The sequence below is a fragment of the Piliocolobus tephrosceles genome, chromosome X, assembly GCF_002776525.5.
Source record: "Piliocolobus tephrosceles isolate RC106 chromosome X, ASM277652v3, whole genome shotgun sequence".
Classification (NCBI taxonomy): domain Eukaryota; kingdom Metazoa; phylum Chordata; class Mammalia; order Primates; family Cercopithecidae; genus Piliocolobus; species Piliocolobus tephrosceles.
This window is the reverse complement of record NC_045455.1, coordinates 93,621,825-93,639,180: the sequence shown is the minus strand read 5'-3', so window position 1 is coordinate 93,639,180 and position 17,356 is coordinate 93,621,825. Positions and strand designations below refer to the sequence as shown.

The 17,356-nt window shown below is 41.0% G+C and overlaps 1 protein-coding gene across 1 annotated transcript in view; it reads left to right on the top strand.

The window, feature by feature from the left end:
• Positions 1-11,434, top strand: part of TPTE2 (transmembrane phosphoinositide 3-phosphatase and tensin homolog 2) — a 79,834-nt gene extending 68,400 nt beyond the window's left edge. The window contains 6 exon segments of the mRNA XM_023190639.2: positions 1,795-1,900; positions 3,801-3,892; positions 7,802-7,894; positions 9,297-9,367; positions 11,147-11,244; positions 11,247-11,434. Coding sequence (XP_023046407.1) covers positions 1,795-1,900; positions 3,801-3,892; positions 7,802-7,894; positions 9,297-9,367; positions 11,147-11,244; positions 11,247-11,281 — 495 coding nt within the window. The 3' untranslated portion in view covers positions 11,282-11,434.
• The last annotated feature ends 5,922 nt before the right edge of the window (positions 11,435-17,356 follow it).

The window sequence follows — 17,356 nt, the reverse complement described above, 5'->3', positions numbered from 1 at the left end:
TTTAGACTGTGCTGTTTTCCAGCCTATGGACACTTGATACCCTCATGCCATTGCTCGTGCCCCTTTTCCTAGAGTCCCTTTCCCTTCTCAGCCTGAAGTCGTCTCTTTCTTTTTCAGTTCTTAAAGCCCTTTGTGTTTCTTTTAGGGACCACGTCACTTTGTGTTATTCTCTAGTTACTTGAAGTGGTGATTTCTGTATCCCTTTAAAGGCAAATCCCATGGCTTACCCATCTTTCCACCCTTTTCTCATAGTATCTTCTTTGTTTGTAGTGAGTGCCTCCTATTGTTGGTTGTATTAATTTCTGCTACAAGTCCATGTTGTCTTAGGTTGTAGGAGAAGGAAGCATGGGAGTACAAGCAGCTTGAGGGCCCTGGTGGTTTACAGCCCTTAGGGAAAGGTGGAGAATCCAGTGGCAGAAGCTGAGGGGATGCTAGATGGAGCCCTTCACCGACTCTCCCCACACATCTCCCCATCCCCATTTCTTCTGCAGTCCTGCATAGTTTCCCTAACTTTAGTCCAGAACTAGCACAACAAAGGCTGCAACTGAGTCTTCTCTGATTCACTGAAAAAGCAACACAGGGACTCAGCTGCACGTTTGAGAGCTCTGTTGGCAAGACCTCAGGACAGTGCCCTCTGTGTCTGCCGGTGATTCTCAGACACCATCACATTCTGATCCTGCACTGTGGGCCATTCTACTGACTACATCTCCTCCTAAGTTAAGAACTTTCATGAGCCTTCCTCATGACTGGCCCTTTCTAAAGGAAAGTATGGCAGTTAGTTACTTTAATGAACATTTCCCAGTGGGTAAGGAACAGTCTGTGAACTTACGAGGTTTTTTTGTTTTGTTTTGTTTTTAATTTTTGAGACAGAGTCTTGCTCTGTCGCCCAGACTGGAGTGCATTGGTGCAATCTCAGCTCACTGCAACCTCGACCTCTTGTGTTCACGCGATTCTCCTGCCTTGGCCTCCCGGGTGGCTGGGATTATAGGGGCCCATCACCACACACGGCCTATTTTTGTACTTTTAGTAGAGACAGGGTTTCACCCTGTTGGCCAGGCTGGTCTCAATCTCCTGGTGCCAGGTGATCTGTCCACCTCGGCCTCCCAAAGTGCTGGGATTACAGGCGGGAGCCACCATGATGGCCAGCTTTTGAATTCTGAACCAGTTGATTCAGGACCAGAGCTCTTCAATACCTTGAAGAAAGATTCAGGGGAGAGCCATTGTGAACAGCTTGCCCCGGGGAAAGGACAAGGCTAAGAGAATTCCAGGGCTTCCTTATGAAAACAGAATTGAGGAAATGCAAAGTGAAGAAATTTTAGCTGTCAGGAACCAGAGAAGAATGACAGGAAACCTGCTACTGAGGTATGGAGGCATCCTCTGGAGTTTTCACTTATACCATCTTCTCTCATGCCCAGGAGGCTGCTCTTCACCAAACCGCAAGCCTTCCTCCAACTCAGTCACAGCTCAGCTTCTCTCTGGACACTGATGATGCTGTAACTGTTTTGTTGTGCTGATTAGATGCCGTCTCCACCATAGGCAGCCTATAAACAGGACCTGGCTCCATCCTTGTTACTTCCCCATTGCTCTGAATTCAGTATTTTTCCCTCGAGGTAGATAGTTGTGAGGCAGCATCCCAAAAAATGTCTGGTTCTATAATGGCATCCAGTAAATGTTTTCTTAGTTACTTACCTCCTTTACAAGCTTTATGCAAACAAAAAAAAACAACAGAAAAAAAGGAATGCTGACTTTAGACTTTTCATCTCCACTTAAAGTAAGGTTTCTGTTGCTTTTCAGAATAGATATGTTGGATATTTTGCACAAGTGAAACATCTCTACAACTGGAATCTCCCTCCAAGACAGATACTCTTTATAAAAAGATTGATTGTTTATTCGATTCGTGGTAAGTGCTTTATGTATAATTGAAGGATTGGGCAGGAGGGCCAGTGTTCCCAGTGTGGGAGGGTTTCGCTCATCGTTGTACAAATGATGTGACTCACACCTGCCTTTTTACATGTCCTCACACGGGATCTCCTTCTGTATGCCCCTCCTCCTGCAGGTGCCCATTGAATGCCAGCCCTTAGATGTTCTTCACTTTTGCTTTTCTGTCACCAATTTGGGGGACTTCATCCCCTTCCCGTCTCTCTCGCTCTCCTTGCTCCTCTGGTCTCAACGCGGGGTGGACTTTTCGGGGCAGAGTGAGCCTCTGATGAGGGAGGAGGAGGACCATGTGCCCTCAAGACTGCTTATTTCTCACAACCGCCTCTAGCTCAGAGTTTGCCTTGGTGGAGGCGTCTCCAGATCTATCGTTTTCTCACCTTCTTTTAGAGGCATATCTTTTTCTCAGCACCTTGGGCTCTCCCTTTCCCCTCTCTCCTCACCTGTAACCCTCCCCCCAAGCTCACACTCGGGGAGGTGGGAAAGCAGGATGCGTCTGCGTGGAAGGGATGGGGCCTCACCACTCCCACTGCCAGAGAGCTGGCGTGAGGCGATGCTTCAGAACCCCTAAGGCAAACCTCTTCTAGCAGCCAGCAGTGGACCTGAGGTGGTGCCAGCGCTGGGTGCTATAGGTGCCATGGTGCCGGGATGCTGGTGTCCACACAGACAGCCTAGGATTTTTAGCCTTCTGAGTTTAGTTCTGCATTTCACTGATTACTGGTCGACATCAGTAGAAAGAAGTTCTGCACCTGGAATGGGAAAGCGGGAACTGAGGCAAGAAACTGTGATTTCTAATGACAAATGAATATCATGGTGTTAGTGAAAACAAAATTAAATGAAAAGAAAACAAACAGCATATGAGATGATCTATCACAGATAGTTAATACACTACTTTATTAAGATGTTTGTTTTAATTTTCTACCTTTAGTTTTGTACATATTTGAATTAAAATTAATGTCGAGTTGAGGCAAGCAATAAAAAAATTAATTGACTGAGAAACCAAGTCTTTGAGGAAATGCTAAGGGAAGTGGGTCATTTGAATTGAAGAAAAGGAACAAAAAATCCTTTGTAAATATATACTGAACACCACGGGAATTTTTGGATATAACTATCCTATATTTTTATAGAGATTGCATCAGGAACTGGCCTTAAAGTAGGGCCAAAGTAGTTGAACTACCGTATTTATTATTAAGAATCATTATGATCAGAAGTCTGAAGAAAGCAACACATTAGCAAGAAAGGTTGCAAGTCACCTTCCCTGAATTTTCTTTTTCTTTTTCTTTTTTTGTTTTTGGAGACAGAGTCTTGTTCTGTCACCCAGGCTGGAGTGCAGTGGTGTGATCTCGGCTCACTGCAACCTCTGCCTCCCGGGTTCAAGCAATTCTCCTGTCACAGCCTCCTGAGTAGCTAGGATTACAGGCATGTGTCACCACGCCTGGCTAATTTTTGTATTTTTAATAGAGATGGGGTTTCACCATCTTGGCCAGGCTAATTTAGAACTCCTGATCTCAAGTAATCCACCCACCTTGCCCTCCCAAAGTGCTAGGATTATAGGCGTGAGCCACCGTACCCGGCCTACCTTACCTAAATATTTTTTCTGGAAAGATAAAGTGATGGGATTCTAAGTCTTTGAAACTGAACTATATGTACTTTTTTTCTCTTCTCTAGTCTTATAAAATCTGCTTTAGGAGACAGAACTTGGCTTGAAACCTTGTCTTTCAAAGACAAAATCCATGCAAGACCAAATAAGTAGCTACTGATAGATTGTTAGCTTGGATAATGTTTTCTCTTTTCAATCCATGATGTTAATTGGTGAGACATATTGATCTTCACGCTAACCAACCTACCTTTGTAATTTCATTTAGGTGTTGGAACAGGCTATGTATGTGATCTAAAAGTCCAAATAGTAATGGAGAAAAAAGTTGTCTTTTCCAGTACTTCATTGGAAAATTGTTCGGTAAGAGAAAACATGTGAATTGAAAAAAATCTGATGTTTGTTTTAAGGCTGAATGTCAAACCAGCAATGTTCACCTCCCTAAACTATCACTCACCATAAAGAGATTCCGTAACGCTTTCTGGTTACCATCAGCTTGGTGTCACTGGGTTCAGATGCAAACCAGAGGTAAATTAACCTGTTTGCTCGAAAGTTTTTTCAGGGTGCTCTCCAGAATTTATTTCTCTTCAGTGTTGCTTTGCCTTTCACACTTCCACAAACTCTGAGCATGTTCCCAGGAATGTATTAAGGATTTTAATTTACATATCTGGTCATTTTTAGCCAATTCTCTTCTTCTCGGTCATTTTATCTTTTATTAAATAGCACTCATTCTAAAATTTTAGTGTGCATGAAAACCACCAAAGAGCTTGTAAAGATTTACATTCCTAGGTTGTACCCCCAAAGTATGATTCGGGAAATCTGGACTGGGGCCCAGGAATCATAGACTTAGCAATGTCCCATGTGATTCTAACTCAGAGGTTCTGTGAGATGACCCTATGAGAGAGAAACAATGCAAGAGTGAATGAACTGAGGAGGGACCTCTTTATCCAAAGCAATGTTTTGCTACAATGAAGAAATGCCTAAAATGATGTACCTTTTCTGAAATAGTAAGAAAGCATCTTTCATGTCTAATAACCATAAACTTTTAGAATTCCTACCCAGGCCTTTGTCTCAAATTCTCCTATTACTGATCCTGTTCCCTGCCACCCCCTCCCCTCTCCGCCACCCACTTTTTTTGGCCTCTCCCGCCTGAGGGCATTCACCCAGGCCTGACCTTTGCTTTCTGTTCTTAGCAAATGCTTTATTCTTAAAGAATGACCCATTCCCCTTGCTTCAACTCTTACTTGTTCATTTACTGAACACATATTTATGAGCGCCCACTGAGTTGTAGATGCGGGAGCTACAACATGAACAGTTTCCACTCCGACTCAAATGCATCAGCCAGTCTGGATTTTCAATGAGCTTTCTCTCTGCTTCTGCAAGTGGCACCAGCATTCTTCCAGTCAGGCCTCGGGCTTTGATTCTCTTCGCCTCGGCCCCCTAAATCCAGTCAGTCATCAGTCTCTGTAGATTATGCCTCTGACAGTTTTCTGTGTTCTCCTTCCTTTCTGTTCTCACTGCCACTCATTGTCCAGAATCTCCTTTGCTCATGCCTAGATTTCTGCAGCGGTCTCCTTACCCTTTCTTTCTCCTTATAGAATGCAATGTGTAGAGTCCTGAAATATGCATCCTGAAATACTGCTGTGACTGTGAAAAATTGTAGGTCGAGCAGAAGACACACTGTGTGCCCGTGGTCAGAGCCAGTTCACACCTTTCGCTCAGTGTCCTTATCTGTCAAATCAATATCACATCTCAAGTGTAATGGGAATTAAATTAGATAATATATAGAAAGTTTCTTTGTAAACTGTAAATCACTAAATGTTATGTGTGATAATTATCAGGCCTCTCTGTCCCATAGGAAATGCCCCACTGTATTTCTCAACACCTTCACTCTTATTTCCTTGGCTCTTGAGCTCTTGAGATATAATAGCCCTAACTTAATACCTGAGCTTTTTCCCATCAGTAGCTTGACCAGCAGACTTCATTCCAAATAAACTGGGTCATTCCTTTTGGCTCCTGGAACACAACTCACAACTGTAATTTAGTTAGTTAGTTGGTTATTTCTTTCTTTCCTTCCTTTCTTCCTTTCCTTTTTTTTTTTTTTTTTTTTTTTCTCTTGAGCGAGGGTCTCATTCTGTCACCCAGGCTGTAGCGCAGTGGCGTGATCATGGCTCACTGCAGTCTCAACCTCCTGAGCTCAAGCAATCCCCCAATTTTTTTTTTTTAATTTTTTGTGGAGGCTGGGACTTGCTATGTTGCCCAGGCTGGTCTCAGACCCCTGGGCTCAAGCAACCTGTCCACCTCAGCCTTGCAAAGTGCTGGGATTATAAATGTGAGCCACACTGCCCGACACTGTTTGTTGTTTTTCCAATTTTTTTCTTTTTCTTTTTTTTTTTCTCGAGACGGAGTTTCGCTCTTGTTGCCCAGGCTGGAGCGCACTGGCACAATCTTGGCTCACCACAACCTCTGCCTCCTGGGTTCAAGCGATTCTCCTGCCTCAGCCTCCCAAGTAACTGGGATTATAGACATGCGCTACCACGCCTGGCTAATTTTGTATTTTCAGTAGAGACGGAGTTTCTCTGCATTGGTCAGGCTGGTCTCAAACTCCCGACCTCAGGTGATACACCCACCTCAGCCTCCCAAAGTGCTGGGATCACAGGCGGGAGCCACCGCGCCTGGCCCATTCTTCTAATTTCTACTTTGTGTTATTGCTGGTCTTTTTCCCTCCGTTTGGACTGGATTCTGTTTTCAGAGCTCTTCTTCCTTTATCTAAACTGCTTCATGCCCAATTCAGTTTCTACCTCCTTAATGAAATTTTCGCATTCTGCACGTTCTGTTAACTAGCCCCCAGTAGTGCGTAACAGCACACCCAGTCTTTGTCATGCAGTTTGAATTGTGTACCATTCTGCTATTGTTTCTTATGTGTACAGCTCCCTGAAGGGGCCAACTGAGTCTGCACCTCCTTTTGTGTTTTTCACAGGGCCTCCCATAGACCTTTCCTATTGTGGGTGCCATTATTTACATGAGAGTGAGTCAAAAAAATAGCTTCAAAGTCATTCATTCCAAAACTTGACCTATCTTTGGTCACTCCATCCAGCAGCCTGCATTGGTCAAGTTCAAAGATCCCATTGACAAACACAAGAGTTCTGATAAAACATGATGAGCAGGGGGACCCTACTCTCCCCCTCCCTTGGGAGGGGCATGCAGGCCCAACCCCCAAGTGTTAACAGACCCCCGTTGTTATTTTTTAAATGTAGAAAATAAAAAACTGTGATGAATTACACATTGCTTTTTGAATGTCAATGCTAGCTTTAAAATTGAGCTTCTAATGTATTCTCAAAAAAGGCCCTAACACATGAACATCAAATGACACAGGTTAAATAATAACATTTAATTGATTAAAGTCTAAAAGAAAATTCAATGCTTTTTAAAAGTGAAGCACTTTGGAAAAGTGGCTCATGGCCGAGCACGGTGGCTCACGCCTGTAATCCTGCCACTTTGGGAGGCCAGGGCGGGTGGATCACGAGGTCAAGAGATGGAGACCATCCTGGCCAACATGGTGAAACCCCATCTCTACTAAAAATACAAAAATTAGTTGGGCGTGGTGGCACATGCCTGTAGTCCCAGCTACTTGGGAGGCTGAGGCTGGAGAATCGCTTGAACCCGGGAGGTGGAAGTTGCAGTGAGCTGAGATCATGTCACTGCACTCCAGCCTGGTGACAGTGAGACCGTCTCAAAAAAAAAAAGTGTTTCATGATAACCCTCAAACATGTTGGCCTTTAAAAGACATAAACAACAGGTAGGGTGCAGTGGCTTATGCCTGTAATCTAGCACTTTGGGACGCCCAGGCGGGCAGATCACTTGAAGCCGGGAGTTTGAGACCAGGCTGGCCAATAGAGTGAAACCCCATCTCTACTAAAAATGCAAAAATTAGCTGGTGTTGTGGCATGTGCCTACAGTCCCAGCTACTAGGGAGGCTGAGGCACAACAGTCACTTGAACCTGGGAGGCAGAGGTTGCAGTGAGCCGAGATCACACCACGGCACTGCAGCCTGGGTGACAGTGAGACTCTGTCTCAAAACACACACACACACACACACACACAACAGTATTGCAACTAGAAAAGGTTATTCATAATTATTTATAGCTGTGGTGATTGGGCTGTGAAACCAAAAGTACTTGATAAATATAGGATGTCATGATAAGTGAAAAGGAACTGCATTGTTACCATTATCTAGGTGCATAGTTCTCAGCTCCATGTGTTCATTCGCAGATACTGCATGACATTGAAACAGACAGAGTGTTAATTGATGTGTTCAGTGGTCCTCCTCTGCATGATGATGTGAAGGTACAGTTTTTCTCTTCGGTGAGTGATCACAAAATAGCCTCTGCCGTTGTTCTTGTCTGGTCTAATGATTTTATTTAAGATTTGCTTTACTACAATTCCCAACAAGGGAGGGGAAGGAATACAGTAAATCAGATCTATAACAATTTTTTTAAAGGAGCATATGTAATGTAAATAATTTTTGTTCATTTGTTTTTTTCTAAATTGTAAATTGTCTACATTTTTCTAAATTTACATGTATTCTCAAATACAAAACATACAAAATAAACAAAAAAAGTAAAAGCCAAGATGCTAAAAAAAAAACCAAAAAAAACCAAAGGTATGTTTTACTGCATAGCAATGATTACATTTTGTTTTGCACCTTTTTTAAAAAATTAAGAAATTGAGACAGGGTCTCACTCTGTCACCCAGGCTGGAGTGCAGTGGCGTGATCATAGCTAACTATAGCTTCAGCCTCCTGGGCTCAAGCAATCCTCCCACCTCAGCCTCCTGAGTAGCTGGGAGCACTGACTGGAAAGAGAGTTAAGAGTTGGGTGAAACAGAGAAGGCAGCACAATACAACACATGAAATAACCAAAGCAGTTTTTTATTAATTCCAGAGAGAAGAGGGCAACATGCTTTGCAGGGCCAGCTGGAAGGGGGATCCATCCGGGAGACCTGTGCTCGACTGATGGGTGGGGAGCAATAGCGAGAGAGAGGGAGGGACCTGAGAGTGGAAGCCTTTATTGGGATGTAAGGTGATACCTGAGCAGGTTTCCTGTGGGGAGGTCTAATTTGGTTTAACACAAGCAGCCATGAGTCTCTGCTGTGACTGAGAGGTGGTCACTGATACATCCACATGGTCCCTGCAGAGTATGGGGGTCTGTGGGTTGAGTCAAGTAGGTTATATCTAGCTGTCCCATGATGAAGTGGTCACCAGGAGAAGGTTGTATGAGGCAGATATCAGGATCAGTCACATGGAGAAACTGGGAAGTGGTGAACTGGAAACTGCTGAGGGTGACTGAACCCCACTTCTAATATCAGAAAGTCCAATTTATGTTTAAAAGGGATGCTGAGGCAACAAAAAAATGGTAAGAATTCACTACAATATACTTTGGTATATGTAGGCATAGGTCCTTAGCAGAGTCTGTTTGGCACTATCGAAACCAGATTCAAATATCAGCATTTAAGTTAAATACCTATCATGGGAAAAATACTATTCCTTGAAAATGTTGATAGAAACAGCAAGAGAATACAATAGCATTTTCTTCAAGCCTCCTCCTTTGTGTCTTGAGTATATTGTTATAGATTGCAGAGTGCTACATATTTAATGGTTATAATTGTTTGATAAATATATAAAGGAATAAAGGAAGGGACTTTAATTTCTTCGGAATGATTAGTTCTTGGTATCAGTTTTACTTTGAAATTTTTTTTTCCTTTTTAGAATCTTCCTAAATACTATGACAATTGTCCATTTTTCTTCTGGTTCAACACATCTTTTATTCAAAGTAACAGGTATGAATATAATATAAACCCATAAAAACAGCCTAATCTTCAATGTCTGTGCATAAAGTGTAATGGCAAGTCTTTTGCTGGTTGTCATAAACTTAATTTATAGAAAGCAAAAAATCCTTGAACCACCATTGTTCACTGCCTTACTCCTCTTACTTTGGTTATTTTAAGAATACGTTTGTTCTTGAGACCCACGGTTGCAGTGTCCTCAAGGTCCACGCCATAGGACTGTGTTATGAGTTCAAAAGTATTATAATCAGATCTTCAGTGTGGTAGAAAATTCCTCTTAGAGAAGTTCAGTATGAGTCTACTCAGCACCTTCAGTATGTCACGTCCCTGTCAGTAGATGCTGATTTACCAATGATGAACCACCACCAAATTTTGTGCTAAAGTAAGGCGGGACCTAGGCTTCAGCTAGCTGAAAAGCTGACTGACACACTTGTATCTAGGAGAAGTTACAAGACACAGTATTAAGGAATACAGCTAAAAAATATCATTAAGTAATAGTCTATTTAAATAGCCATTTAAATGTGGCTTTCTAAAAACTGAATTGGGAAAACTTTCTGAAAAATTATTAATTGGGCTTGGAGATTATTGTTCCAAAAAAACCTTCTACCATACTTGGAAACTCATTTCTCAGTCGATAGAAGTTCTGCACTATAAGTATCATTTGTTTTGTGATGGTGAAAAATTGAGGTTTTTTTTTTTTGTGTCAACCATACTCTTCAATACAAAAGGACAAAATTTTTTTGACTGATTTAGATCAGAATTGAAGAAGTGGCTATGATTATATGTGGCATGAATTGACAGTTATTGTTAAATCCAGTGCTAATCTTTTCTTCAAATGTGAACTGGATCTAGTAACACCTTAAGTCCAGCAAGGCAACGGTAAATTAAACCTCTGGCCTCCACACTTGCAATGCAAAACATTTCATGGATTTTGATACAGTGAACTTTGGATTTGATGGAAATTTTTTACAAGTGTTTTTTTTGGATGCATACAAACAATAAGCTTTTTCTTCTGACATGAGCAAAGTCCTCAAAGTGAGAGCCGGGTGGAGCTTCATTTGATGCTGCTCCTCAAAAGGGGTTCTTGCTAAAGGATAGTTTTTTTCCTTTAAAAGACAATGTTCATTTTGGAGAAGTGATGAGCTAGATCACTTTTATTCTTTTATATAAATTTCTAAAGATTTCTGTAACATTTAAATTCACGTACTACTTGGTAAACCTGTTTTGGTTACTTATGAGATTGCTGTTTAGCCAAAAGTGCTAACTTCTATCATTTAGAACACTAGGCGTAAATGGGTTAACCAATTTATGCCTAGCGTTCCATTATTGGAACTCTCAGCATGTGGGAGTTATATCCCACTGCTCAAGGTCATTTCCAAGGTCTGATTGTAAAAATTCAAAAACTTGCAAACCTCACACATAAATTAAAAGAGATACAGTAGTTTATTACTGGGTTTTCATTCATGTCTTTCATGACTGATTTGTCACATTTAGAAATGTAGATATTTAATTAAACTTGGATGCCATTAATTCCATATAAAGCAATGGTAAGAGAGTCAGCATGTGTTACTCATGTGCTGCTGAAGATTAAAGTATTTTTAAGTCTCACTAAAAAGGTGGAAGGAGCCAACTGAGACACAAAAAAGGGGCTGAGGTTCTATTCATGCTGAGGTTCTTTTTTTGATTCTTCCAGCTCTAACGTGGGTACCCAACTGCATGGTTTTTCCATGAGCCCCGATAGAAAATGTAATAATTTTTTTTTTCTATTCTTAGGCTTTATCTACCAAGAAATGAATTGGATAATCCACATAAACAAAAAACATGGAAAATTTATCCACCACAGTTTGCAGTGGAGGTACTTTTTGGTGAGAAGTGACTTACAATTACGTTGTAGCTGGATCTGATTAAGTATAGTTCCCCTTTCCCCTTCTGGGAAAGAATTATGTTCCTTCCAACCCCTGCCACATGTTCGTATGTCCTAAATCTTCCTTGATGATATATCTATATTTATATATGTTTACATATGTTCTTGATAAATCTATTAAATATATAGAGATAAAATGTCAGCTTTTTTTTTTTGAAGGCACATACTTCAGTTTCCATCTTGTATTTACATAAATTTGGAACACAGTATGCAGGAACAGTCGGCATCATTTTGAAGAACTTTGAAATAGAACTTTCATATCAAAAACTTGAGATATTTAAAAATTGCCTAGCACCCACTTACTTACATATTTTTGGTCAAGTATTTGTTCCCTGCTGTGGTTCACATTTATAATTTCAGATTGATTAGAAAGCTAATTTATATATTTTTCTTCCCCTTCATTTACAAACTGTTAACAGATTGGCAACAAAGACTAAGTTTTAAATCCGGAAGAGAGAAATGTTTCACACAGGCAGTCCCCCAACTCCCAGCACACCCTCTCTCTTTCCAAACATTCAGTAGGTAGCTTAGTTAACAAGCTTCCTTTAATTACACACAGACATGGGGGCTGGGGTAAGAAGATTGTGGTAAATATGAAGGATAAGTAATCTTTGGTAACTTCTGCTTTTGTATAAAATTGTAAGTGAAGTCAAAAGAAATATGTGTTCTTAAGGTAATCTAGGTGTATTATTTTGAAATCCACTACTCCTGCTCACAACCAGCTTCACCTAAGCTTGGGGGAGCTCTGAAGGGAGGTTACCTTTTCGTTACAAACACTGGTTAGCCTTATGTCTACAGGAAACCATTATTATTTCCTCTTTGGTGCTGGATGTTACTTTTTTTTTTTTTTTTGAGACGGAGTCTGGCTCTGTCTCCCAGGATGGAGTGCAGTGGCCAGATCTCAGCTCACTGCAAACTCCGCCTCCCGGGTTTACACCATTCTCCTGCCTCAGCCTCGGGAGTAGCTGGGACTACAGGCTAGTTTTTTGTATTTTTAGTAGAGACGGGGTTTCACCGTGTTAGCCAGGATGGTCTCGATCTCCTGACCTCATGATCCGCCCGTCTCGGCCTCCCAAAGTGCTGGGATTACAGGCTTGAGCCACTGTGCCCGGCTATGCTACTTTTTTTTAACAAATTTTTTATTTGTATTTTTTATTTTTTGAGACAGCATCTCACTCTGATTGTCGAGACTGGAGTGCAGTGGTGTGATCTTGGTTCACTGCAGCCTCAACCTCCCAGGCTCAGGTGATTTTCCCACCTCAGCCTCCCGAGTAGCTAGGAGCACATAGGCGCATGCCAGCACACCCGGCTAATTTTTTGTATTTTTAGTAGAGATGAGGTTTTGCCATTGTTGCCCAGGCTGGGCTCAAATTCCTGAACTCAAGCAATCTGCCTGCTTCAGCCTCCCAAAGTGCTGGTATTACAGGCATGAGCCACCATGCCCAGCCTGTGGGTGTTACTTTATTCAAAATACCTTTTTTGCCACTGTATCTTCAGGCCGTGATTATCCTTGAAAACGTTTTATTTTGGCTTTATTGACATTATTCTTATTTGAATGATTTTCCTTTTATTGGCAAGGCCGTCAACAATCTAGACCAAGATGAGTTCCTCAGGAAATGAAAGGTAACTGATAAGACAAGTGTCACTGCTAACACACGATATACTCATTTCTGAAAAACCCTGCACTCTACAGAAAGCACTAAAAGAAGCAGCAGTTCATGAAAATACAGGGTTTGAGAGAGTTCAGGGCAAATCTCTCCAGCATAGCAACTTTGTAACCAGCACACTAACCACTCGGACCACCCACGTCAGCAGCTCAATGTCTGGAGTTTGCCATAAGAGCTTTTTAATTTTTGAGTGGAAACAGAAAAATACTTGATATAAGGGCTGTGGGTACCAGAGTGGCACAGAGGAGAGTAGAGCCCTGAGCCACGGTAGGCATGGAAGGCAGCAACCTGCCAGGAGCCAAGAGCCCCACTAGGCTGGTGAGCAGCCTCACTGCGGGTGATTTTTTTCTCCTCTAAATATTCCAAAAAAAGTTCCAACTGCCAGTGCAGCAGCCTAACTAAAGGCCTTTTTCCTTTGCTCCCCCTGATTTGGCTCCCCTTTGAGGAAAAGATCATAGAACATACTATGAACATATGTTTCATAGAACATACCTTTCATGTTAATATTACACCCTGCCATTCATATGACAGAAACATGTGTAGGCATACCATAGGTTGTACTATTTCCTTTAGAATTCACACAGCAATAATCTACAGAGGGCAGATTATGTCCTGGGTTTAGGTGAATAGGGAGGAAAATACTTAGCTGGCTCAGTGAAGATTAAAATCTGTCTTTTTCAGTACTAGAAATACAGGAAGGAAGGAAACGCCCTTTTTTATTTTAAGAATTTCACTTTTTGAAATAAGGAGATTACCATTAAGGTTTCTCTTCCCCAGACCTCCAAGACCCACCACAATTTCTGGAAATTATGAGTTGTCACACTATTCTGCGTTTGTTTATTCAAGGAAAACTTGTTTCAGGTCTCTTTGGGTATTGCTTTCTTATAATACAAAATGATTCTTTGAACAACTCAAGAAACTTAGATCAGAATGATACTCATGTTTTCAATGTTTTAACTTTAATTTTACATATGGGGGTATGTGTGCAAGTGTGTTACATCAGTATATTGCACCCCGGTAGTGAGCGTAGTGCCCAACAGGTGGTTCTTCAAGCCGCACCCCTCTCCCTCCACCCCCTCTAGTAGTCCACAGTGTCTGTTGTTCCCATCCTTATGTCCAAGAGCACCTGTTGTTTAGCTCATAAGTGAGAACATGTGGTAATTGGTTTTGTGTTCCTACATTAATTTGCTTAGGATAATGGCCTCCAGCTCCATCTATGTTGCTGCAAAAGACATGATTTCACTCACGTTTATGGCTGCGTAGAATTCCACGGTGTGTATGTACCACATTTTCTTTATCCAGTCCACCACTGATGGGCACCTAGGTTGATTCCATATCTTTGCTATTGTGAATAGCACAGCAATGAACGTATCAGTGTGTGTGTCTTTTGGTAGAATGGTCTTTTTTCCTTTGGGTATATTAATGGGATTACTGGGTCAAATGGTAGGTCTGTTTTAAGTTCTTTGAGAAATCTCCAGACCGCTTTCCACAGTGGCTGAACTGACGTACACTCCCACCAACAGTGTATAAAAAATATTCCCTTTTCTCTGCAGCCTTGCCAGCATCTGTGGTTTTTGACCTTTTGTTAATAGCCATTCTGACTAGTGCGAGAGGGTATCTCATTGTGGTTTTGATTTGCACTTCTCTGACAATCTGGACATTAGACCTTTGTTGGATGCATAGTTTGCAAATGTTCTCTCCTGTTCTGTCGACTGTCTGTTGACTTTGTCGATCGTTTCTCTTGCTGTGCCAAAGCGCTTTAGTTTTATTGGGTCCCACTTGTCAATCTTTGTTTTTATTGCAATTGCTTTTGGGGACTTAGTGAAAAATTATTTCCCAAGGCCAATGTCCAGAAGGGTATTTCTGAGGTTTTCTTCTAGGATTTTTATCACTTGAGGTCTTAGATTTCAATCTCTCATCTATCTCCAGTTAATTTTTGTATCTGATGAAAGGTATGGGTCCAGTATCATTATTCTGCATATAGCTAGCCAGTTACCCCAACACCGTTTATGGAATAGGGAGTCCTTCCCCCATTGCTTGTTTTTGTCAGCCTTGCAGTATCAGATGGTTGTAAGTGTAAGACTTTATTCTGGTTTTTCTACTCTGTTCCATTGGTTTATATGTCTGCTTTTGTATCAGTACAATGCTGTTTCGGATACTATAGCCTTATAGTTTGAAGCCTCCGGCTTTGCCCTTTTGCTTAGATTTGCTTTGGCTATTGAGGCCCTCTTTTGCTTTCACATGAATTTTAGAATACTTTTTTCTAAATCTGTGAAGAATGACATTGGTAGTTTGATAGAAATAGCACTGAATCTGTCAATTGCTTTGGGCAGTATGGCCATTTGAATGATACTGATTCTTCCAATCCATGAGCATGGAATGTTTTTCCATTTAATTGTGTTTTCTCTGATTTCTTTCCGCAGTGTTTTGTAGCTCTTGTAGAGATCTTTCACATCCTTTGTTAGCTGCATTCCTAGGTATTTCATTTTCTTTGTTGCTACTGTAAATGGGATTCTGTTCTTGATTTAACCCTCAGCCTGGACATTATTGGTGTATAGAAATGCTGTTGATTTTTATACATTGATTTTTTATCCTGAAACTTTGCTAAACTGGTTTATCCGTTCTAGTAGCCTTTTGGTGAGTCTTTGGTTTTCTGGATAGAGAATCATATCAGCAGCAAAGAGAGAGTTTGACTTCTTTTCCTATTTGGATGCCTGTTCTTTCTCCTGCCTGAGTTCTCCACGTGGGACTTCCAGTGCTTCGTTGAATAGGAGTGGGGAGAGTGGGCATCACTGTCTTGTTCCATTTCTCATGGGGGTTGGCTCCAGCTTTTGCCCATTCCATAGGTTGGTGGCTGTGGGTGTGTCATAGATGGCTCTTATTATTTTGAGGTATGTTCCCTTGATGCCTAGTCTGTTGAGGTTTTTAACGTGAAGCGATGTTGGATTTTATCAAAAGCTGTTTCTGCATCTATTGAGATGATCATATGGTTTTTGCTTTTAGTTCTGTTTATGTGGTGAATCACATTTATTGATTTGTATATGTTGAACCAGCCTTGCATCCCTGGACTGAAGTCTTCTCGATTGTGGTTTATTAACTTATTGATATGCTGCTGGATTCTGTTTCCTAATATTTTGTTAAGAATTTTTGTGTCTATGTTAATCAGAGTAATTGGCCTGAAGTTTTGTTTTTGTGTGTTTCTCTGTCAGATTTTGGTATTAGGCCGATACTGGTTTCACAGAATGAGTTAGGGAGGATCCCCTCATCCTCAATTCTTCAGAACAGTTTCAATAGAACTAGTTCCAGTTCTTTGTATATCTGGTAGAATTCAGCTCTGGCTTCATCTGGTCCAGGGCTTTTCCTGGTTGGTAGATTTTTTATTAATGATTTGATTTTGGAACTCGACATTTGTCTATTTAAGGTTTCAATCGCTTTCTAATTCAATCTTGGGAGATTGTATGTTTCCAGGAATTTATCCATTTCCTCTAGATTATCTCATTTGTGTGCATAGAGTTGTTTATAGTATTCTCTGAGGATCTTTTGTATTTCTGTGGGATTGGTTGTAATGTCATCTTTGTCATTTATGACTGTACTTATTTGGCGCTTCTCTTTGTTTAGCTATCAGGCTATCCATCTTGTTTATTTTTTTGTAAAAACTAACTATTGGTTTCAGTGATCTTTTGTGTGGATTTTTGCATCTTGTCTTAAAAATAAAAACAGTACTTCAAAAAGCACTTCATTCGGTGCTTCTCTAATTTTAGTTATTTCTCTTCTGCCAGCTTTGGGGTTAGTTAATTCTTTTTTTCTAGTTCCTTAAGTGCAATTTAGATTTTCACCCCAGAGTTATTCAGGAGCAAATTATGTAATTTCCATGTATTTATGTAGTTTTGAGAGATCTTCTTGATACTGATTTCTGCTTTTGTCACACTGTGGTCAGAGTGTGTGCCTGGTATGATTTCAAACTTTTTGAATTTATTGAGGCTTCGAATTTATTGAATATGTTCTGTGTGCACATGAGAATGTATCTTCTGTGTTTGTTGGGCAAAGTGTTCTGTAGATGTCTATCAGGTTCAATTGGTCAACTGTCAAGTGTAAGTATGGAGTTTGTTAGTTTTCGACCTCAGTGATCTACAATTGCTGTCAGTGGGTTGTTGAAGTCTCCTGCTGTTATTGTGTGTCTGAATCTTTTCATAGGCCAGGAAAAGCTTGTTTTATGAATTTGGGTGCTCCGGTGTTGGGTGCGCACACATTTAGACTAAGTCTTCTGGTTGAATTGTGCCTTTATCATCCTATAAGGAATGCCCTTCTTTGTCCTTAATTTTTGTTGGTTACAAATATGTTTTATTTGGCTGGGTTTGGTGGCTCACGTCTGTAATCCCAGCACTTTGGGAG